Consider the following 25,596-nt stretch of genomic DNA (forward strand, 5'->3'; position numbering starts at 1 on the left):
TAAATAAAAAAAAAACACACATGCAAGAACACACAGACACACACAATGGATGATTTATTTGTGTCCACACAAACACACAGTACACAAATACCACAGATCAAAAACAAGAGCACAGAACACTCATCAAACACACATCGGTCATCACAAGTGCAAATTACGTGTGCATCAGGGCACCAAACCAACAACGCTGGTAAAAAACAAACATATCTTCCTCCGTCGAGCTCTGCTGCTGACAGAGGACAATAATTTGCGGACTGCCTCTCCCTGCTGTTTGTCAGCATGTCTGCATTTGTCCGAATGCACACAGCGTGCCACAGTTGATCACAGGCAACACCACCCACGGCCCGTCCTACAGCTTGCTGTCACTGACGAGTGCCCACACACAGTCTGACTGTCTGACCAAAGTGTCTGGGTAACCATAACAGGCCCGAGAGCTGAGTCAGCCCCGGTTAACTGTCACTTCCTTTTATCTGCTTATTCACTCAGCTGTTTATTTGATCCATCTATCTGCTTACTTACCTTGCTATATACCTATCTGTGTTTTTCTATACATAAATAAACAAATATTGACAATAACAAAAATACATTAAACTGAGACTGAGATGGACAGATTCTCTTCAATGATTATGCTTTGCACCATTTATTTTAAAGTACTATGTCAACTGAAGTGTTTTCTTTGCCTGACAACTGATAAAGTGAATGAATTAAAAAGTGTTCTACTCTGGCTCAGTTACAGCTCTGTGTCTGTCCCGCTGCTTCGGTTTCACTCCCCACTGAGTCTGACTTCATGCCCCCCACAACACTATCTGACTCTCTGTTACTGGGGATTATGGTGAAAGTTTCTCATTTATTAAATAATTGCTTGAAGCACTTAAACAAAGCTTTGTGTTGGAGTTTATAACATTCCAAAATCTTAATTTTGACTTGATTTTCATTTTCACTGTAAATGCATATCGGTTCCAAACATATATCGGTTTCATTAACTACTAATAATCGGTATCTGCCTTTAAAAGCCCGTGTCGGTGGATCCCTGCACAAAATACAAAATTCAGTAACATAAACCTATGTTTTACTAGTGTTACCACATGACTCTACTGTCTAATTGATCAAAACCAAACTCCAAATGTTGTATCAGCCTAATATTCATAATGCAATCCCATATAAACATATTCTACATGAATGCAATCATTAACTAACATGGTCCCAGGGGTTCAAAACGCAAAAAACAATTCCTCAGAAGTTGTCTGCTTCCGGGGGGTGGGGGGGTGGGAGGGGTGGGTGGGGGTTCTGCACTCATAAAGCACCCAGACCCATGACCTAGACTTTTTCAAATAGGCAGGTTGGTCAAGGACACATTCTTGTTTACATGAAGGGCCTTGGACAGTAGCACTGGTGTGGGATATAATCCTACATGTAGACTTTGGAACTAAACCTTAAACCTCTTCACTGGAGCAGCTCGGATATTTGGACAGTAACTGCTCAGAGTTGGGACACATTCTCCCGCAAAGTTCCCCAAATAGTACTTGTCGTCTGGGATATTCAAAGCAGTGACCACTACTCTGCTTATCTTGGGGCTACTATCTTCCCTGCGGCTGAATGGCACCCTAGCAGATCCAAAATGACAGCCAGTGTCCAGCGGTATCATTTAGGAGCAGCTGCAGTTCATGTTACATAACACAGATTCTCATCCCGTTCAGGATGGATGGAATCGGATACAGAGGTGAACGTAATGGTATTCAGGAAGACTGAAGTTGAAGTTGTTTGAAGACAAAGATTGCCTGCTGCTTTTAGTATTATGAATGGAGATGTACTGACATAATGAAAACATTATGCTGGGTTAGGGTTAGGGTCTCCTGACTTCATTTGTCTTACCTCATCTTTTTTTTCCCGTTATCTTTTTCTCTTTTTCACCTGTCCACCCAGTTCTTTCTCCTAACTTTCTCCCTTCATTTCCTCTATTTCTTTTCACCTCTGCTACCTTGTTCTGCATTCACAGTGCCTGCAACTTTTTCAGCAGTGAGAAAGTTGGGACCAACTCAACTTTTGGAGAAATGCATCCCCACGTCACGCTGCGGTGGCCAATCATGTATCCGGAGATCACTGCCTCGATCGCTGCCTGTTCTCTTAATACGTCGCTGTCACAAGTAAGTTTAGAAACAGGAAACCCAAGCACAGAGCTGTCCAGGAGTTTGTGTAACAGCTGAATGTTTGCCAAACAACAAAGCACCGTCGATCCGTCTGGCTCGTGTCTTTTATTATTATTATATATCTACTATCATTTCTAGTCATAGTTCCACTATCTTTATTGTTACTGTTCATCATTCTTACTGCTATAATTATTATCAATCATATTTCTGTATATCTGTATATCTGTATCAGTGTCTCTGTGTCCCAAACGGCAGAGGCAGATGCCTGCCCTCCTAGAGTCTGGGTCTGTCTGAGGTTTCTGCCTAAAAGGAAGTTTTTTCCACGCCACTGTTGCACCAAATGCTTGCTCTTGGGGGAATTGTTGGGTCTTTGTAAATTATAGAGCGTGGTCTAGACCTACTCTATTGAATTGAATTGATATTGAAAAAAGATGCTGAGTTGACTCTGCAGAGAAACTGAAAACTTTATCTACCATGCAAGTCATTTATATATTTGGGAGGATGGACTCCATATCAGCACGTCACTCGGCCACATGTTTCTGATCTCATTACTACAGAGCCGCAGAGCAAATGCAGAAGTGCCGTTCACCCTGTTACGAGTTGGTGAACCACTGAACCAATTTTGGAAACATTATTTTAAGGTACAAAAGAATCTTTGGTGTTGGATCGATCAATATTGAAATCAATCAATATCAATAAATAAGGTCTCTGTTGTATTACTGTGTTGCAAAGTGGCATGTAGTCAATGACAAAACGATGCCATGTGGCAGAAAGTTGTATTACATTTACTGAGTATAACTCTCCTTTTTTTTTTTATTGGGGCCTTTTATGTTCTATTCAATGTTCAATTAAATAATGTTGGAAATTATTTTTTTTTCTCGTTTTTTTTAAATTATTATTCCAAAAGCAATTTGCTGTATTTTAGCAGAATACTGAAAGCAGCAGAAATGCAGAACTGAGTACACTTTAATACCTGTTTATTTATCGCAAGTAATATCGCGATATTCCACGCTATTGCATATCGCATATATCTCATATCGAGCAGCCCTACTCTCAACATTGAATTGGTATTATCTAGAGTCAGCAGTGGTCTAGCATCCTCGCCCTCTTACTGTGTTCCACGTGGTTCCACTGGGCTCCAATAGATCAGTCTCACCTGCTCTGGTGTTGTCATTGTCCAGCAGGGGGATGTAGTCTGTCTTTCCCACCGTCTCCCCGACATGATCAACGAAGGTCTCCGCTTCCAGCTGAGCCACAAAGTCCCTTTCCACCAGGCTCTCCGGGCCCGGCTGTTCAACGCTGTCCGTCAGTGCGTCGCTCAGACTCAGGTCTAACTCCGCCATGGCTGCACACAAACACAGACAGAGGAATCAAACGACAGAACAGTGAACATGGTATCGCCTGTTGAATGATGCTGTCCAGCTCTAAAAAAACAACAAAAAAAACTAGAATAAGTCACAAAAGCAGAGAAGAAAATAAGGAACGACTTATCACATGATTTACTTTAACAGCTTAATGACACATGCAGACCTCCACCCCCTGGCATTTGACGAGTGGATCACAAAGTGCCGCAGGTCGCCCTAATGATACAACTAAATGTACATGTCCAAGAACAATGCTCCTCTCCCCCAAACCCCATAAACAACATACATAAACACAATCAGTGGGTATTACTCCCCTGCCACTGCACTAATTAAAATAGCAACATCAAGAAAATACCTAGAAAAACCTAGAAATATATCATCACAGATATCACATATCGGACCCTATTTTAACGATCTAAGCGCACGCCATGAAGCGCCTGGTGCAGGTGGGTTCCGCCAACCATTCCGACATACCCCCACTCCAACACTGACGCCCAATTGTCGGAGCGGCGGCACTTCCATTGTTTTCAAACGTCCCACCACTCCGACAATTTTTGTTTCCATTAGGATTAGGGTTAGGGGTTAGGGTTAGGGAATAGCAGCATGTTGGAATAGAAGCATGTCGGAGTGGCGGCATGTCGGAATAGCAGCATGTTGGAATAGAAGCATGTCTGAATAGAAGCATGTCAGAATAGAAGCATGTCAGAATAGAAGCATGTCAGAATAGAAGCATGTCAGAATAGAAGCATGTCAGAATAGAAGCATGTCAGAATAGAAGCATGTCTGAATAGAAGCATGTCAGAATAGAAGCATGTCTGAATAGAAGCATGTCTGAATAGAAGCATGTCTGAATAGAAGCATGTCAGAATAGAAGCATGTCAGAATAGAAGCATGTCTGAATAGAAGCATGTCTGAATAGAAGCATGTCAGAATAGAAGCATGTCTGAATAGAAGCATGTCAGAATAGAAGCATGTCAGAATAGAAGCATGTCTGAATAGAAGCATGTCGGAGTGGCGGCATGTCGGAGTGGCGGCATGTCGGAGTGGCGGCATGTAACCACCGCAGGTGCGTGTACGAATCCACTTTTTCTAGTTTGCTAGGCAGAAAAAAGGGTCAGTGCGCCGGGCTCATGGTTCAAAAGGGTTGTACTTAAGGTGACTACACACCGAGCTGATAATCTGGCGAGGTCAGTGACTCGAGTCTGTTCGGTGTGGTCGTCCGTCCGAGGGGCCGTCGGCCTTCATTTGGGCCGATTTGACGTATGTATTGATGTATAATCGGCGGGGCGGCACTGCCGGCAGTCGGACTCAAGTGACCCATCTGTTTGGTAGAGTGGGATAAGGGGGAGCTGAATGAGCGTGACTAGAGTCTTTCAAAATCTTTGTCGATCTGAAATGAAGACAGATTCAGCAACTGCACATCCTATTTACTTTAGTGTCTGGGCCTTAAAGTTGTAGTTAATTAATCATTGGTGTGTTTTGGGTGTGGAGGTAAAGCTGAGCGAAGGAGGACGAAATTGAGTGAGAGAGGGAGAGATGGAAATGGAGAGGAGTGGTCAAAGGAAGTCAGAAGGCAAAATAATTTGAACGCAAGCCCTACGCAATGACAGCCTAATGCATCAGAGTTCCCAGGAAGTCTTTAAATCTGAAGTACAATAAACAAAATGACTAAATCTATTTGCTTTTGAGAGAAAATGTGATGTGAACTGAACTGGGCCGCAGGTTTGTGTCCCTGGGTGGCATCAAACTTGCAGCTGGAGCACTAACAAGACCACAGGACCTGGATCCAAACCCTGTGATGGCAGCCATCCATCCTGCTGAAGTGTCTGTGAGCAACACATTGTGAACAGCTGGTTCACAATGTGTTGCTCACTAATCAGAATGTGAATAGAGATGCAACTACAGGGGGATAGATTTACGCTCTCCCTGTGGAATATTACCTGCTTTGAATGCTCGAAATGCTTAATACCAGAACGCATTAACTTCTTCACATTTTCTAAATTTATTATTCTTCTGTGGGCCGGACTGAAAGCATTGGCGGGCCGGATGCGTCCCGCGGGCCGCCAGCTGACGGTCACTGGCCTAAAGTATGACCTCTGACCTCTATGGTAGGCATCTAGACAAAAGAAAGCTTTTTCTATCACTGATCATAACCTACATGTGATATCACTTTCTACCACAAGGGGGTACAGTTTAATCTGCTGCATGAAAGAAAGACATGATTTGGCACACCACAGAAACAAAATGTGTGTCTAATCACGGCCTCAGACACACAGATCCAAGCAGTCATCAGCTCATATGGGAGTCCAGCTGACCAATGGCCACCAGGGGAATCTGCCGAGTCATGTTGTGTCATCTTCCCAAGATAATGCCAGATTATGTTCGGTGCCAGCAGCAGCCAGCCTCCCTCTGCTCACTGTGTCTATCCGTCTCATTTCCATCTTTAAAATTCTCCTCAATCGTCTACAACACACTAGAGCCCGACCGATATATCGGCAGGCCGATATTAGGCATTTTCCAAACTATCGGTATCGGCATTTATAATGGCCGATAAATGAATACTGTCCACCAGAGGGCGCTCTACAACGTCGCCGTTGGCAACACTCTTTGATTTTTTTGTTGCTATTGTGTTTTTGTTCAAAGGACTTTAAGTTTCATATCTTAAGTTTGTATTTTTATACTTTTTATTTATGGGAACTTTAATATATTTTGATGTTCCTCTGTTCTGTTGGGACAATAAAAAAATATTTTTAAACTGCGTTACCATATTATTTTAGTGAGGACTCATAAATAACTACAAATAACTAATGTTAGGAAAATCTGTTTATATTTTGTTATGCGTTTCTGGATTTTTTTTTTTAAATATATATTGGCCGATATATCGGAATATCGGATTTTTAAATCACCAAATATTTGTATCGATATCGGCCTTAAAAATCCTTTATCGGTCGGGCTCTACACTACACTTTACATCTCTGCCCCGTACAAAGCATGTCTTCCCTCTCTGTCAAACTTCCTTTTCTTTCATTGAAAAGGAAGCGCAGGTTAGGGTTCAACGTCTTGCTCCAAAGGTAATGTAAAAGAAGTCTCTTGCTGCAAAGCGGCCTGAGACCTTTGAGTAATTACGGTTTCCTTCCCACCTGGCTGCCCTGCCAATCACGCTCCTATCAACAACACATAAATAAACCCTTCTTTCCTTAACTGCAGCCAACATAACAGTTGATCATCGACCTAAACTTATCTGATGGCACGGTTCATTCATTAACACTACAATCACTGCAATCAAATATTGTATATTGTTTTTTTTTTCTGAGATCAGTCAGCTTCCTCAAACAAATGCAGCCCAAAATCAGATATAACTCCACAGCCCCATCTGCTGGATTATCTATTCATTACCATAAGAGAACACTACATTATGTGTAATCGGTGGACAATGGCTGTCTTTTATGGTTTTTGCAAGGACCCTTAGTTTTGAGTTTCATGGAATTATGCTGCAGCATACCATAATATTTTGGACAAGAGCGTGCTTGAGGCAGGCCCTTCTCTGATTCAACATGACAATGAGCCAGATCCATGAAGAAATGGTTTCACTGGCCTCATCCAACATCTTTTACAAGCATAGTGAAAACAGGTTTACCGGTCATTTATGATCAGTGTGGCGACAGATTTAATGACCGTACACAGCAGAGAAACTGTAGAAGTCCTTCTCCTTCTTACATCAACAAATAAGAAAAAAATAGTTTTGCTCTATGTACAGTACGCCAAGGCAAGGTCAATAACCAATAAAACCCTCATTAAATATCAAAATCATGTCAACTGTCAATAAATGCAGGCATCATGTGGTGAACAATAGGTGGTTTCTGAGGCAGGAATAGAAATAAACTATACGTGGGCGTATGCCAGCCTCCCTGCCAGTGTATCAGCAGTCTAAATGAGCCCCCAGCGCTGGGACCAGGGTGTGTCGCAGGAAGCCCGCTGCCTACTGCCTCGACCACAACGCCATGCTGGTCAGAAACTCTGCCCTAGTTTCCATATTTAACCCCACATTATTGGAGTGTGTGTGTGTGTGTGTGTGTGTGTGTGTGTGTGTGTGTTTAGTATACAGTATGTCATCTGTGCCAGCTGCAGAGTTAGCCGGGTGATCCATGCCGCCCAGTCTACCAACTGATAGGATTTAACACCACAGCCATCTGAATACTAAGCTATAGGAGGTTATTCCTTCTGCTCCTTCAGCTTGCATTTCTACAGTGGGCCCCCACATGACCACAGGAACAGAACCTTTTCATTAGCTTGGGTCCTCCAGTGGGATGGATTGGATCCCAGGGATTAGAAAGTCATAAACTCAAGGAGTTTTTTTGACCCGAGCGAGGTGCCGTAGTTTGAGCTGAGCTCCTGTTTTCCACCTCCTGCTCACAAATTTGGTGTGGCCACTCGGAAATAATGTGGATTCAACAAAGGAAGGAAATCCATGGAAGAGGCAGTTTCTATTGTGTCTTATGTAGCAGATGCTTGTGTGTGTGATTGCATGTGTGGATTAGTCATGTGTATTTGTGGGTGTGACAGCCTCTCTGTTGGTCTTTCAGGAACAGCAAAAACGGCACAGCCGTCCATATTTTACATTCAAAACCATATATAAAGCCGTGTTTCTTCTATAGCCCGACGGATACTGGATTTTTATAAGGCCTATAACGATATCGACAGGTGGGAGTTAAAAAAAGATGTCCTTTGTTGATTTGCTAACTCACAAATTGAACAAAAATTAAATGAAGAAAGTAAATTTACTGGTAACAGGTGTCATTAAAGCCAGTAAAAGTAATGGCTGCTGGCTTAAATTTATGATTTAGAGAATATTAGGACACTTCTACTTATGAAAACTACAGTTAAACTTATTCAGAAAAAAATGATGAATCATGCAGCTCTACCAGAGAAGTTACTGGTAAATTCCTCGGGCCCTATTTTAACGATCTAAGCGCACGGCGTGAAGCACCTGGCGCAGGTGTGTTTAGGGCGTGTCCAAATCCACTTATACTAGTTTGACAGAGGAAATAAGGGTCTGTGGGCCGGGCACCCGGTTCAAAAGGGTTGCACTTAGTGTCTTAATTAATTCAGAGGTGTGTTTTGGGCGTAACATGCAATGAACCAATCAGAGATCATCTCCCATTCCCTTTAAAAGCCAGGCCCGTTAGGACCTTGGAGCATTGCTATTATGACTATATATTATGACTTTTAGTCAACAGGAAGGAGAGATTTTCAGGAGAAGAAACTGATCTGCTCGTGTGTGAAGTGAAAGTGCAAGAGCAGATCATATCATAATACAATTTCACATTGTAATATTTTTATTTGTAATCTTCTGCATGTGTGTGTGCTGCTGTGCGTCCCTGTGTGTGTAACAAGCATAGTGTGTGCGCGAGCCTAGGAGCATTTTACTAATGCTCTGTTAAAATAACAATAAAAAGCTTTAGACAATAGGTACTTTAGGTTTTTGTGTGTCAATGGTGCGATCACTTCCCACTGCCTCAAGATAGTAATACTCCCAGAATGCACCTGAACACACCTCCCTGTAAGACCAGCACGCCCATGGGCCACAGATGGGAGCAGGTGTATTTGTTATTTAAACCACGTGGGTGCTGGACGGGAAACTGACAACCGCGTCGGTCTTAAACTAGCAAAGACACTTGGGTCGGGCTTTGCACCGCTCTGCGCCGGGATCAAGAATAAATAACAAATAAAGGATTTCCTTCCTTCCAAAAGCAGGAAACTTTTCAACATACCATCTGCACTGCAAACACTGTATTCAAACCCGTTTTTTTTTTTTTTTTTTTAAATTGACTTAGAGGGACTCTGGATAATCAGCAGCTCATTATTCATTTTCTTCCCAATATTTCTCTTCACTTTCTATCACTTTCTATCACTTTCTATCACAGTTCAGCGCCGGTGCTTCCGTGTTGCTGCCTCGCCCCCCGGCCTGCCTTCCTTCACAGACCCCGGCCTGCTATGAGGCACTTGGAACTCCGTCACGACTGGCAGCCCACAGCACTCCATACCCGTGCAAAGTCACTGTCTCTTGGGCTAATAGACAACTAAATGCCCCTGCTCTGACAGAGCTCCAGGGCCTGCATCTCCCCTCTTCCTGCTAGCTAAATGCCCGGTGTGTGTGAGTGAGAGCGCGGTCAGCGAGCTTGTTACACCAGCAATCTCTTACCACAGTTTTCAGTTAATCTTTTAATGTATGTAATTAGAATGTGTTGAGTTATTTAAACAAACGATTCGGGAAATAAACGCCGCTTGTCCGCGAGTCTCATTGATAGAGCCTGCGGCTGGATGTAGCTCTATCAATGAGAGCTAGCTAGCCTCCTCTTACAATTCCTCTGAAATTCACAAATATTCATTAACTTGAAATCGGACACCGTTGTTAGCTTTATACGACATTTAGTTAGATGTTGTGTAAGTGGCGTGACGAAATTCAAACTGTAAATATACTCGAATTACGACCAAAAATGAAGCCAACTATCCGTGATTTGTAGCTACACATAGATAGGATTGAAGGGACAGTCGCAGCTAACAAAACACCTAGCTAAACTTCACAAATATTCATTAACTTGAAATCGGACACCGTTGTTAGCTTTATAAGACATTTAGATGTTGTATAGCTAAGTGGCGTGACATTGGGTGTAACATTTGGTAAGAGATTGCTGGTGTAACAAGCGCGCTGACCGCGCTCTCACTCTCACACAACGGGCCATTTAGCTAGCAGGAAGAGGGGAGTTACAGGCCCCTGGAGCTCTGTCAGGGCTGCCAGCCTAACGGAGCTCACAGCAGGCCAGGGTCTGTGAAGGAAGGCAGGCCGGGGAGCGAGGCAGCAGCACCGCCGCTGAAGTCCGACACACAGTCTTACCATATTTGCAATTAGCCATCAATTTTCGTAAAACGGCCCATATTTGAGCTTTATATAGTTGATTTCTCACATAAAAAAGTCTCAGAAGTGAATTTGGTAATGAAACATTGCAGTGTCTGGAAAATATCAACCAGGCCATTTTCAGCCCAACCAATGTTACATACCCCATTAGGAGATCATAAGGAACAGTGTGAAATACTCTATATAATCATTCTATCATCCCTTTAATAGATGACAACACAATGTAATGTCAAGCTGGATTTATCCCCAAGAAGCTCGGGGGTCAGGAGCCCTGGAGCTTGTTCAGTAGCTTCCTCAGGTACACTTTAGCGTTGTGGATTAGAGTACGGATCGGGCCGCATTTTTCTGTCCGAGCCCGACGCAGTTAAAATCAAATTTTTTTCTCATACTAATGACACATGTACGTTTGAAGGAAGGCATTCAGAAATGTCAACAGATGAGGCATCAACGCACACGGGGCAACAAGCACGTTAACATATCCGCACACCTACATAATAAGCTTTTTTAAATTTTAAATATTCAATGCCTTATCGCGCTGATGTGACCAAGCCCGACTCGAACCCCAACATCATTTCTAAATATGTGTCCGAACCCGGCCCGGCCTTGAGGCTATCCATCCTCTATTGTGGATCCTCTCTCTGTGGAAATTTCCCTTAATACTTTTCCTGTTTGAACTTTCTTTTCATTTAGAACACAAGGCATAATAAGAGTTTGCTTGCTATTTACTTACAGCATTTGACCGGCATAAAATCGGCCAATTCCGGTCACCGGCCGGTCAATCAGTGCATCTCTAATCGGTTATCAAGACAGGTGGTGTTTAATTTAATAGTTGACAATTAATCTATTCATCTTTGCAGCTCTAATCTGATCTTGGATAAACACTGAATAACAATCTAGGTTGCATGGGGTTAACGATCAGATCTTTACTATTCACAAATCATTAACCAGTAATCATATCTCAGCCAGACTGAGAAAACATTCTCTAGCTTGATTAGAAAAAGGCTGGTGAGGATTGAAGGGGTCAACCTGTGACTAAACTATTTGCCGCTTTGATTCCTGCACACACTGCTACACTGCAGGTTTGAAAGCAGATACAGGCCAGCTGCTGGGATATCTAGCGCCTCCGAGCAAGGCACTGCAGCCATAACTGCTCCAGGGCAGGCAACTATAATTATTTTAGAAAAGTGAAAAGACAAATGCCTCTTCCCTGGTGCAACATGGCTAAAAAAAAGTCAGAGAAAAGTGAGAGTATGAGATCACTTCCCTAAAGTGCTGCACGGTCATTGTCATACCCCAAACGATAAGCTCATGCTGCTGGGAGGCTGTGACAGACCAGTCGGCTGCAGGGACAGCAGTACATTTGAATAAAACCAGACAGCACAACTGGAAATTGGCAATTCCAATGTTAATATTTAGCCTGCCTCCAGCTACACCAACTATATTAGCCTACTTGAAAGCTTGGGAAGTGCAGTGGAGTGTTCACTGTCCAAGGACAATGTGGCTGTTAAACAACTGCAGGGCGGTTTCGTATCCTTACATTATCACTATGCAGGGTTTTTCCTGACACAGAATGAGCCTTTGGGGGTGAGGGGGGGGAGGGGAGGAGACGATCGGATTGCGTACAATAAAGGCAATGAGTCTGTGTTACCTTGTTAAAAAATGTCTATTATGCTTGAGTAAATATAACCCCAATTAACTAGGGCTGTCCTCGACTAAAGAAATTCTTAGTCAACTAACACTTACACGATTTTGTCAACTAATCGATTAGTTGATTTAATTGACAGAGCTGTGAGCTTTGAGAGGTGGTTAAGACTAGAAAAGCACAATATATATGTAGTTAATTAACCATCTGTAAAACTGAGTTTCTCCACAATTAATCCTGCAAAAGCACCACTTTAAATCTTGTGTTTACCATGAATGTGCTCAGAAGTTTCTTGGAAATAAGTAATTAAGCATGAATAAGCATAAAAAATGACTAATCGACTAAAGAAATCTTAGTCGACTAAGACCAAAACGACCGATTAGTCGACTAATCGACTAAGAGGTGGCAGCCCTACAATTAACAAAAGAAATCCCCAGGAGAATCCGGCACAACCTGGACTCTGGATGTTCTGCCTGTTGGTTGTTTGGTAAATGAAACACATCCAGAGAGGATTTTAATTGCTATTTTTATTCTCAATTCTTATCATTTTGCAATGGTGATTTTTCTTTTAGCTCTGGCTAAGACCTCGCGCTTGGGGGACGCTAAAAATGTGTGTCACTGGAGACTGGGGCGGTATATGAAGTCACCCATTGGACAGTGGGTGAGATCCATATAACAGAAAGTTTAAAACAAACACGAGAGGAAGATATACTGTACTAGTGAACAGGATAGAATAGAAGGTGATAGTAGGCTTCCCATTCACTCAGTGTTACTCAGTAAGTCCCGTAACAAGCTGCAGGAGTCGGACTGGTCTGTACGTTTGGAATATATACATTCCAGGTGGGGGGAGCCAAAATCATTACTTAAAGGGTAACTACCGTTTTTTCCACCTGGACCATATTTTCTATGTTTTTGTGTCTAAGTGACTGATCACGTTCCACTTTATTTATCCTTAGAAAAGGACATTTTGTGTGAAGCAGGATGTCTAAAAACACATACACAGAGGAAAGCACCCCCAGATGCCAACAACATTGTAAACACAACACAGAACACACATCAACACATCAACGGAGACTCTCCTTCCCCCAAAAAAACATCAGACATCACACAGGTAAATCTGTCATATTGATAATGGACTGGAATAAATAAATACATAATCATATACCGTTTAAAAATTTCAAGAGTTATCAACTAAGTGAATTCAGGTTCCTAATAGCCACAGGAATAAAAGAATCCCTGGCACGTCTAGTTCTTAACATAGGTAGCCTAAAACGGCGACATGGGGGGAGCAGATTAAACTCCCCAAAGAGTGGGGGATCAGGGCAGTTTAAAATGTGGTTAGCCTTACCCCTGACCCATTTATATATATATGGTAGCTGTACCCCAACCACCTTAGATGCTACGTTTACCAGCTTTGTTAGCTTACGCTTGGTGGTCATTGGAAGACCACTGTACTATACCACAATACAAAATGTCAAGACTGATTCAATAAAACACTGGTAGAACAAAGTCCTCAGAGTCCTGCACACGCTGAATGGTCTCATCTTCCTCAAGAAGAAAAGTCTCTGTCGGGCCTTTTTACAGGCTGCATCGGTGTTGCTCTCAAAAGATCATTTGCTGTCAATGATGGTTCCTAAATATTCTGTCTCAACATTCATGTTCTGAAGTAGAGATGGTCCGATACCATTTTTTGCTTCCCGATACCGATTCTGATACCTGAAATTGCGTATCGGCCGATATCAAGTACCGATCTGATACCAGTGTGTCATATATGTTATTATGTTTTAACAGCAGCATACTACTATCCCTGTATGGATGTGATATGATTTCTATCTTTGTTGTCTGTCTGGCTCAGGTTAAACTCAAACAATGAATGCCACAGAACTTTTTTATTCTCCAGTTTGACATTCAGTTATAACGGAAAAAGAACATAAATAAACTACTTTAATGTAGATTTTCTTTAGGGCTGGAATCGGAATCGGAACATCTCTATTCTGAATAACAGTTTGTGAAACACTGTGCTGTGATCTACGGAAACAGGAGATGGGAACAACAATCTTTGACATTGGTCCAGTATTAAGAGAGTCGGCAGCGGAGAAACAAGCTACAATGTAAGTTGATAGGACAACTGTCCAGCTTGTATTTACCTTCACAAAAGTTCTTGTTTTGCCGCTGACAGACTCAGATTAATATTCTAAATGTCTGACAACATTATGGAAAGGATTTCTAAGGAGGTCGACCTTTCTGTTAAAGAGTAAGATCCTTTTTTAAACATAAAAACATCTGCAAAACTGCGTTCCCTAAACCCACCAGACTCCATGTAATTAATCAGTAATTTTAGCATCGTAAAATACACTTCATTCAAAGTCGACTATTTACATTTTTATCATGCATGTATTTTTTTAAACTTTATAAAAAAAATAAAAAAAACGCTGTGTCCATCGTCGAATCACTTTTTTTATCGTTCATTTATCGTTATCAAGGTAAAATGTGCAATTAATCGTGATTTAGATTTTAGGTCATATTGTGCAGCCCTACTGCAGAGCCTCCACATTATTTCACAATGGGATATTAAATGAAGCTATAGCAAGTCACTTTCCAAGAGGTCTAAAAAGTACGGGCACAGCAGGTATTATGAGTGTAGTGTGTAATATGTTCTTAAAGCACACAGCCTAAACATGGTGTGGAATAACAAAGTGTTCAGTGGCCCGGGCCTGTAGTCACTGTGTGGAAAGCTCACCTCTGATGTCACTTTCTAAGAGAGGTGGGACACTTCCTCTAAATGCTCTGCTTACTCGGTTACCCTGCCAGTGGTGTTGTATGTGTGCTGGCTTGTACTGCTGCTTGATTAAGTTGACTCTTGACTCTGTGGTTGTTGGTACTGGCTTCTCTTATTATGGTCACTTCACAGAGAAGTCCAAATACTGTTTGAAGAAGCATACTATGTATTCTTCACCATTCTAAAATCCTCTATTTGCTAATTGAAGACTGCAGCTAAATAATGTTCCTGATGTAACTGGAACAACAAGTCATGATTAATAATCCTCATCACAATATTTAGTGACGTGAACTACATAATGTGGATTAATTTCTCTCATTATGCAAGTTTCATGTCCACTTGGTGATTTACAGACCAGTGTTCATCTGTCTTTAATGTTAAAGTGCTCATATTATGCTCATTTTCAGGTTCATAATTGTATTTAGAGGTTGTACCAGAATAGGTTTATGTGGTTTAATTTTCAGAAAACACCATATCTTTGTTTCTTTTCACCCTGTGTGTTGAGCTCTCTGTTTTAGCTACAGAGTGAGGCATCTCACTTCTGTTCCATCTTTGTTGCACATGCACATGTGCAGTAGCTAGGTAAGGACTACTAGCCAGTCAGAAGCAGAGTATGAGGGCGTGCCCTGACAGTACCTAGGTAAGGACTACTAGCCAGTCAGAAGCAGAGTATGAGGGCGTGCCATGCTAGCAGCTAGGCGAGCATTATAACGTGTGTTCCAAAGTGACCACGTTTGTCTCTGAAGTAAAGGCGGGACTACAATAGAGCTGTTTGGAGCAGTTGGTGAACAGTGTTTTCTGTTGGAGATGGTAAGTCCCTTTGGGGGGGGGGGCGGCTTTGGGCTTTTTCACTTTGTAAACCTATAACATGCACAACAAAGATATAGAACACAATACAGGAAAGGGGAAAAGCCAAAAAGTATAATATGAGCACTTTAAAGGGAAAGAGAGTATGTACGCATGTCTGATTTGACACGTGTGTGTGTGTGTGTGTGTGTGTGTGTGTGTGTGTGTGTGTGTTTTTGAAACCATTTCCCCTTTTTTTCTTTCTGCAGTCACACTTCTGTTTTTTCTTCCAGCTGATATACAGAGACAGCTGACGAGGGACTTTTAGCCCACACTCAGTTTCTCCCCTCTCTCTCTCTCTCTCTCTCTCTCTCTCTCTCTCTCTCTCTCTCTCTCTCTCTCTCTCTCTCTCTCTCTCTCTCTCTCTCTCTCTCTCTCTCTCTCTCTCTCTCTCTCTCTCTCTCTCTCTCAAAAACCCCCTGATGGATTGAATTACAAACTGGAGCTTTTTGTCTCTAACAGTTAGACGGAACAGCGCCCTGATTCTAACCTTATTAAAGAGTATACGCAAAAATATATCTTTTATATCAAAGATTAAAAGGAAACAACCTGAAGTCGGAAGTGTCTGCTATCATATCACAATATTGAATCTGAGAGATAGTATTATTAGTTTGAACTAATTACTGGATGAACCACTGGTTTCCAAAATCACATCAACTCAAGAGAAAAAAATTGCTGCCTCGAATCCAATCTCCTACTTGAAGAATCTAACTGAAATTAAACCAGTAATTCGCAATACTAGCAGTCATGCATTTGAAAGGTTCATCAATGTATGGTTAAAAATTGTATATTTCATAAATACCTCAGAAGGAAATGAGTCATATCAGACTACGAGCTGCACTTCCTGTTTAAAGATGTAGAGTGAGGATGCGAGTGAGGATGCGAGGCAGAGGAGCTTGCTGCCACTTGAAAAATGCTTCAACTGTAAAGTCCTTGTAACTAAATCCCACTATTCAGACTTACTTGTAACTGAACAAGTGAGTTTTGCTATCGATAATACCAAATAAAATGTGCAACCGGTGACAATTAGCGTAGAGCTGCAATTAGTTGATTAATCGATTAACAGAAAACTAATCGCCAACTATTTTGATTATTGAATACTTGTTTGTCATGTGAGGAAGTCATATTTTTCTTTGTCGTACATGATAGTGAACTGAATATATTTGGGTTTTGGACTGACAAAACAAGACATTTGAAGAAGTCACCTACTGTATATGATCACATGATTCACTATCTGCTGCTGCCTCTGAAAACGTCTCCATGACTCTGCTACTGACAGAACTGGCCAATCACAGAGCTAGATATGCCGATACTGATTCAAGACCCCATCAAAGCCTTTCAGTCCTACACCATCAGTACATTGCAGGGACCTCCTAACCATGGGCGATTCTAGGATCAGACCTTTTTAGGGTGGCTTGAGAGCCCCACCAAGGGTCTAAAATCGGCCACAACGTCCCCTGCATAATCAGGTTGGAAGCGGAGGTGGAGAGAAACGCATTGTGTTCGTAGCGGCAGCCGTACTTCCAAGCGCTTGTTGTGTGGCTTTATGTTATGTTAAAAAAAAAAGTTCCTCTTATCTGTGAAATAAGCATGTGACCCGTTTCAATTAAGTCCATACTTCAAAGAATCGGAATCAAAAATCGATAAGAACCAGAATCGAAAGCAAGAATCGGAATCAGAATTGTTGATAGCAAAAACGATGCCCAACCCCACATCTGTTACTGAGTAAAAAAAAACTAAACTAAAAATGTCTCCAATGTTGTTTTGCGCCATTGCTTTGGCAAAGTATATGTCAACAAACTAAAATTGAAATGCGATATGGCTTTGTGCCATAACTTTTACTCTGAGTACATTTTAAATGAGCTACTTTTTACTTTTACTTGAGTCAATTTTTATACTGGTAATTTTATTTGTACTTGAGTAAAAGTTCATCAAAGTAATAGTACTTTTACTTAGTAAAACATAGTTGTACTCTGGTAGGGAGGCACTGTTCTGGTGTGTTTCAGAACAACCAGTGTATCTTAGCATAACTGCCCTACTGAGTATGTAACTAGCCAGTACAGCTTGTTTGTCCTATCTTAGAACAGTCTCTCTCTCTCTCTCTCTCTCTCTCTCTCTCTCTCTCTCTCTCTCTCTCTCTCTCTCTCTCTCTCTCTCTCTCTCTCTCTCTCTCTCTCTCTCTCTCTCTCTCTGCGTCACTTAGAGCTCACTCTGTAAACCAGTGGTTCACATCAAGGACCCCTAAACTGAGTAACTGTGTTACTTATGAATTAACTTATAGTGGAAATCAATTATTTTTGTTGGGGACCCCCTGGGACCCCTTCAAGGACCCCTGGGGGTCCCCGGACCCCACTTTGAGAACCATTGCTGTAAACCTCTGGGTCACACCCTGCTGTTTTAATCAATATACACACCTGAGGGGATCTACTTCAAAGGCATGCAGTGTGTGTGTGTGTGTGAGTGTGAGTGTGTGTGTGTGTGTGTGTGTGTGTGCGTGCGTGCGTGCGAGGGAGAGACCATAAGAAGCAGAGATACTTTGAGGAAACATGCCAATATTACATGAACACATGCACTCGCAAACAGCATGTCCCTCCCTCAGTTAGTTTACATCAAAGCAGAAGGGGGACGTGGGGGGGACGGGGGGGGACGGGGGGGACGGGGGGAACGGGGGACGAGACTCGGCTATGTGATACCTGTTCACACCTTGTAAATCACAACTCCAAGTACGCCCACAGGGCAATCCTCCATTCTGTCATAAAAACTCCTTACCAGACGCTCTTATGTAAATGAGTAAAATGTGAGAATTATTGAGATATGTAGACTAAGTGCATATCTAAATGTTAGAGCAAGCACAAATTCCATATATTGGTCAAATTGTGAGCTGTGTACTTGTAGCAATTATAATGTCAGACAATAAAATGGTAAATCCCTTATAATGACCATTTTACTATACGTGTGTGTGTGTGTGTGTGTGTGTGTGTGTACTGAGGTCTGAGGTGTCCCGGAGTCCAGCTGCCATAGCACTAATCTCACAAAGATGCTATTGCTGACATTCCTAGCGAGCCATTCAGGCTATTTCACCAAGCCACACAATCACAGCACTTTGTCAATACACCGTGACGCAAACACGCACGCCAGACGGCACAGGCACGCACACGCACGCACACGCACACGCACGCACGCACACGCACACGCGCACACACACACACACGCACACGCACAAAACTAAATAGACAAAACATTTTACAAAATAAACAAATTGTCCATCTCCAGGGCTGTCAACGCTATGTCTTGGCAAAGAAGTGGAGGGAACGAGCCGCCCGCTGGCTAACTTTAATGCTAGTTAGCTAACATTAGCTTGCTAATTCCACCCGACACTGGGCAACACTTAACGTTAACGTTACAGATAATGAGCCAAACAAAGTTGTCAGTCATCTGGTGAGAGCACTGTGCCGTCCTACGCTGTGACAAGAGTGTGTGAATGAAGCATTAGGATGTTACATTTTCGAATGTAATGGCCGATGGGTGTAATATTTAGGGCTGTATCTTAGAAGCTTCGGTACTTACCAACAGTGAATATTCAAAGCTTTACACAAACTCCTGGGCGGTTCAGTTCTTATGTTCCGTTTTTTACCTTCATAGTGTGTGAAAGTTTTTTTGTTGCAGCGATAGAGGCAGTGATGTTTCCTGTTAGGGCTGGGCGATAAAACAATAACGATATGTATCGCGATAGACACATAATCAATATCAATAGAAAATGCGGTCGATAAAACGTTCGATAACTTGTTTTTCTTCATCAGAAGAAACCAGAGGTTGTGAATCAAGTTTGGTTGCATGAACAAAGGCCCTCACTCTCTGGCAACCTAGCAACGTGGGGAGTGACACTCTAACAGCCAATCATGTAACAGTATCATGTTTGGTTGCGCCACATCGCTGTCTCGTGTTCTTCAATAACAGAACCGGCGTGGAGTGGAAAGTGAGTGCCGCAGCGAGCGAGGAAATCGTTGATAAAACAGGAAAAGTCAGTATGGCAGTTTTGGGGATTTTATAAGTCTGACCGTAGTCAGACCAATGTCGTCAGACCAACACTGGTAATACCATAAACTTGTTTTACCACTTTAGCCGCTCACACTTTGGAGCACAGCCGTATTCGCCATCAACGTCCAACAACATCTGCTGCTACACGGCACAAGCAGCAGACCGCCATGGAGAGGTACTCTGCATCAGCGCCTTACTAAACACTACAAGCAGCAGACCACCATGGAGAGGTACTCTGCATCAGCGCCTTACTAAACACTACAAGCAGCAGACCACCATGGAGAGGTACTCCGCATCAGCGCCTTACTAAACACTACAAGCAGCAGACCACCATGGAGAGGTACTCTGCATCAGCGCCTTACTAAACACTACAAGCAGCAGACCACCATGGAGAGGTACTCTGCATCAGCGCCTTACTAAACACTACAAGCAGCAGACCACCATGGAGAGGTACTCTGCATCAGCGCCTTACTAAACACTACAAGCAGCAGACCACCACGGAGAGGTACTCTGCATCAGCGCCTTACTAAACACTACAAGCAGCAGACCACCATGGAGAGGTACTCCGCATCAGCGCCTTACTAAACACTACAAGCAGCAGACCACCATGGAGAGGTACTCTGCATCAGCGCCTTACTAAACACTACAAAGAAATAACGGAGGCAGACATGCTGAGCACTGTCCAGAAGCCAGGTTACCAACTTAGCACTAAACCTGCAGAAAATAGTTCCTTCTCAGATTTCTTATATTTAGCTAACACTTTGCACTATTTTATGACACTTTATTAAGCACTTACTTATTCTTTAATTTTGCACCTTAATGTTAAGAGATAATTGTTAAGTGTTCATTGTGATTTTAGACCTGTTTACATTTTAATTATTTGAGTGTTTTCCATGGTTGTGTTGACATTTCTGCTTTTATAACTGAGGGGATTATAATCAGAGCAGGGTTAAGTTTAAAATAAAAATGTTTAAATTTAATATATTTTTCTCCTGGTCCTTATTTTAAATAGGTCATAAAAAATATCAATAATTATCGATATCGACCGATATGAAAAACTTATATCGTGATACAGTTTTCAACCATATCGCCCAGCCCTATTTCCTGTTTACAGTAACGTAAACGGGACTCTCATGCAGCGATACGGACAGATCTCCGGTTACATGATTGTCCAGCGCATGATGACGTTGGGTTGATTTTTCCCAAAAAATTTAATAGGTCTTAAAAATTCTAAATCAATGCAAAGAGCTGCGTTTTTGCCGGACTGTCTGACGAGTGACAGCTGATGCAGTGTTTGGGAATGCTCAGCCAGCCAGCGCCTCACTAGAGCATTAGAGTTATGAACGGTCGTACTATCTTTATCTTTATCAAATGAGCTGAAAACGACACCAGACTTCTACAGTATAACCATTCTCTACACACATCAGACTGCTCGCTTGTAACTCTTCATTTCTCCGTTCTTGGCTGACATGGACGACATAGCGTTGCATAAATTAACCAGCGGCTAACAGCTGAATACAAACAAAAAAACTGTAAATTTCAGCCTGCATGCATGTTTGTTTCTTAAAAAAAAAATTTATATTTGAATCCTAAAATTGAAAATCAAATACCTACCCAGCGAATAAACATCGAGCACGTTCAACACAGGTCAACCAGAAGAAAAAGGCCTTATTCTGACCAGCTGTGCGTTGGAAGAGCGCCACCTACTGTACCGGTGGTAGAGTAATGCATGTAATTCTTCCCATTCTTCCCCGCTCATGAATACCGGGAGAACCAGTATAACCTGGTTCTTCACTTAACCTTACATACCCCAGTTACTGCTGACTGATGACATGTTGGTGGCAGAGAAAGAAAAAATGAGACAGAGAGAGACAGACCCACAGGACTCTGGCTTGTTCTAAAAAACAGGGAGTGGCAAAGGGAAGTAGGTGTGTGTGTGTGTGTGTGTGTGTGTGCATTTGGGTGTGTTTGTGTGTGTGTGTGTGTGTGTGTGTGTGTGTGTGTGTGTGTGTGTGTGTGTGTGTGTGTGTGTATGAATGTCTACAGAACATGTGAAGAAACAAGGTCAAATTGTATCCCCAGGCCATCTTATTAAATACCTGAATGCATCTGTGTAATCACACATTGTATGCTGCTGATTACAGTATAAATCTCAGACAATACGCAGACGACACACTGTTTGACCCAAAATATTTCTTCTTTAGATGTTGATTTAGCTGCTTGACCTTGGACCTAGCATTGTGTCTCTGACATTATGTTAACTAATGTTACTGATTCTTGGAAGGAAAAGTATGATTTATGGATTGGCCACAACCGATGACAGCTATTACCCCATAACGCTAAGAAAATGAAAAATGCACAAATTAAACTTCAATTTCACTAACACCTAGACTACATCCTTCATTTTTGCTGACTATGACTTTACTAAAACTAACAATAATCAATGACTAAAATCAAAAGACAAAGACTAAAACCAAATCAAAGTGGCGCAGGATGAAGTAACAAAACCTCTACAGCCTCCATTTAGATTGAATGAATGTGGAGGTTTCTTTTTCATTCGGCTGTCACTTGGTTACACAACCAAAAGTGTTGCTCCTACACATGGGAATTGCAGGGCTGACTAACAGACAAAAGCCCAACATGCAGGAACAAAAAGACAAGAGTAATACGTGAATATGCAAATACAAATATGCTCTCTTGGTGAACTTTGCTCTCAGCATCCCTATATTTACTTGAACAAACACATACATTCAGAGGAAAATGTGGTGGTTGATCACTGATAAAATATTCATACTGCATAAAAGGGGTCAGAGCAGAGAGGACACACATTTTTAGTAGCTTGTTACATAAATATACTCTTAGGGCTAATTAAATAGGAAGTTTAATAAAGGTCAAACTAGATCAACTGTTGCATTATACAGATCGCCAAAGGCTGCAACATATCGCGATTGAGTGTGTTAGTTAAAAAGGAAATATCAGTAGAAAACTGCACATTAAATGTAACGTTCTTTTTTAGTCGTGCTTTTTATATTCAATTCAATGTTCTATTTGTTCAATAAAAGAATGTTAGAAATTATTTCCTTTTATTTGTTTTAAAATTCAACAAGCAATTTGTTGTATTTTAGAAGAATACTAAAAGCAGCAGAAATGCAGAACTGAGTACATTTTAATATCGGTTCATTTATGGCAAGTAATATCATTATCATGATATTTAATGTCATTGCATATTGCATATTTTTCTTATATCGTGCAGCCCTAGGTCAAAGAATGTGTCATCTGCATAAGAGCTGTCAATCTTCCTCTATAATACCATTTGAATTTAATTTGTTATTTTTTTAATATTCAAATAATATTTGAATATTTAATGGTCAAATGCAGCCTGTTATTAATATACACCACACTACTCTGGCTTATGCATTGTCAATGCCACTATAAGCATGTGGTTGTTGTTACACGTTCTGTCTTCCAACATCAGCCTGGCCTTGAAGGGGATCTACGTCACGGCGCATTGCATTTCCAACACGCCGCTCTCTGTTTACATTATTTTCCACCACGAGCACACAGCGACAAACATAAATCAACACAGAACTCAGTAATGAAAAATGATCTCACAAGTGTAGTGAAGCGGCTCTGTTGTTAAGGCTCGGTTAGCACAATGACATCATGTTAGAAAGCAGAGCCGAAACGATTTGTCATAAACTAAGTAACAATAGTGTTAGCCACGATGCTAACGGCATTAATAACTAAGCCAAACGGTGCTGTCACTACCATTTTAATGATTTATAAACAACCTGTTTCTCGCAGATTGTCACATTACTGAGAAGACAGCTATTAGAAGGTAATATATGAAGTCAAAGCTAACTGACAGCTGTAGGGCAGCTAACATTAACTTTAGCTAGCTGTCTCCATGAAGCTCCCAGCTAAGCTAACGTAAGTCGTGAAGCAGTTAGGAAACCAGAACGAGCTAACTAATGATAACAGAAGCATTTTGGCTCTGTGGATGTTGATTTTAAAGTTATATTAAAACTATTTCCCGCCCTTCCAATTTCCAGCCACAGCCTGTCACTTCCCCTGAACTAACGTTACTCAGTACGTAACGTTAGCTTAGACCTCACAATGCCTTGTGTTTCTCACTCCCGCTAACTTATTGTTAAAGGTCCCATGACATGGTGCTCTTTGGATGCTTTTATATATATATATATTAGTGGTCCCCTAATACTGTATATGAAGTCTTTTATATAGACCTTAGTGGTCCCCTAATACTGTATCTGAAGTCTCTTTTATATAGACCTTAGTGGTCCTCTAATACTGTATCTGAAGTCTCTTTTATATAGACCTTAGTGGTCTCCTAATACTGTATCTGAAGTCTCTTTTATATAGACCTTAGTGGTCCCCTAATACTGTATCTGAAGTCTTTTATATAGGCCTTAGTGGTCCCCTAATACTGTATCTGAAGTCTCTTTTATACAGACTCTTAGTGGTCCCCTAATATGTAACTTAAGTCTCTTTTATACAGACTCTTAGTGGTCTCCTAATACTGTATCTGAAGTCTCTTTCCCATAATTTAGCCTTGGTGCAGAATTCCTTATGACCTCATAAGGAGAAGATTCCTGATTGGCCCATCTGACCTTTCATTTTCTCAAAAGGCAGAGCAGGATACCCAGGGCTCGGTTTAGACCTATCACCATTTCTAGCCACTGGGGGACCATAGGTGTTGGTAAGACGTGAAATGAGTGACACATGTGGGTAGGCCAAGGCGAGAAGAGGGAGATTAGCTAACGTTAGCCAACATATTTAAAAAGTCACATTCAAACATTAATTTCAGCATTCGAATAGTATTGATTTTTTTACTATTCAAATTATATTCAACTTTCGGTATTCGTTCCTACAGCCCTACTCTGCACATTGTCACAGTTTGTGTGACACATTTGATGCCTCCTATTTAGGAATGATAGAAGAAATAATGTATAAATCAAAGGCATGACTGATGCATCAATCCGCACCAACAGGCTGTTAATATTGAGTGACAACACTTTTAGGAGAGCCGCCCCGATAATGACCTAATTCACAAAGATACATACAGGTCGGACTGCAGCTGTATCCCCAGTGCCAAGGGGTGAATATGATTTTTAGGAAACAATTGATCTTACTTAAAAAGCTGTTTGCCACAATGTCGTATTTGTCAATAACAATCTGTGGATGTGTTGTGGATGCAATTGAGTTGTATTATGGAAAATGTAGGCTCCAGCACTTGACCCATACAAGGGGGCTAAAAGTACCTCTTTGAAATCGGTATTCCTCATTGTGTGGAACTAATTAGGATCGTGTGTAAATTAGTTTGAGGCTGTATACACATCAGTGGAGAATACTCAAACACCAATTTGTATGTGTGTGTGTGTGTGTGTGTGTGTGTGTGTGTGTGTGTGTGTGTGTATATATATATATATATACATATATATTTAACAACACACATATATACTGTATACGTACTAAGTTTAGGATATGAAAACACAAAGCTTTATAAAAGATTTAAACTGGTTAAATGTTTCTGATTTAATGTCCAATGCAGAGTTTAGACAAGTCACTGATGAAACAACAGTGAGTACGTTTACAGGCACACCAATATTCCACTATTATTAAGAATATGACAATATTTGATACAGGTCATGTAAACAGCATATTCTGGTTGGATATTCCAAAAAAATCAGGTTTTTAATTGCAGTTTACTGCTTCTTGTCTGTTTAAGGCTTACGGTCAGCTCTGTGCATTGCTATAGTTGTGGTACACAAACCAGACAGCCAACAGTTTGCCAGGCTGGAGACCCGATAAGAAGGAGAAACAGATCTCCGTTTAAACATTTTGAA

At 41.5% G+C, this 25,596-nt stretch overlaps 1 protein-coding gene across 4 annotated transcripts in view; it reads right to left on the reverse strand.

Moving 5' to 3' along the window:
* Positions 1-25,596, reverse strand: part of LOC114548933 (microtubule-associated protein 4) — a 136,856-nt gene that overhangs the window by 94,612 nt on the left and 16,648 nt on the right. For all 4 annotated transcript variants that reach the window (XM_028568955.1, XM_028568957.1, XM_028568956.1 and 1 more), the window contains exon 2: positions 3,304-3,492. In XM_028568955.1, the coding sequence (XP_028424756.1) occupies positions 3,304-3,490 (187 nt within the window). In that variant the 5' untranslated portion in view covers positions 3,491-3,492. The remainder of the gene's footprint in view (positions 1-3,303; positions 3,493-25,596) is intronic.

Source organism: Perca flavescens, chromosome 22 (genome assembly GCF_004354835.1).
Source record: "Perca flavescens isolate YP-PL-M2 chromosome 22, PFLA_1.0, whole genome shotgun sequence".
Taxonomy (NCBI): Eukaryota; Metazoa; Chordata; class Actinopteri; order Perciformes; family Percidae; genus Perca; species Perca flavescens.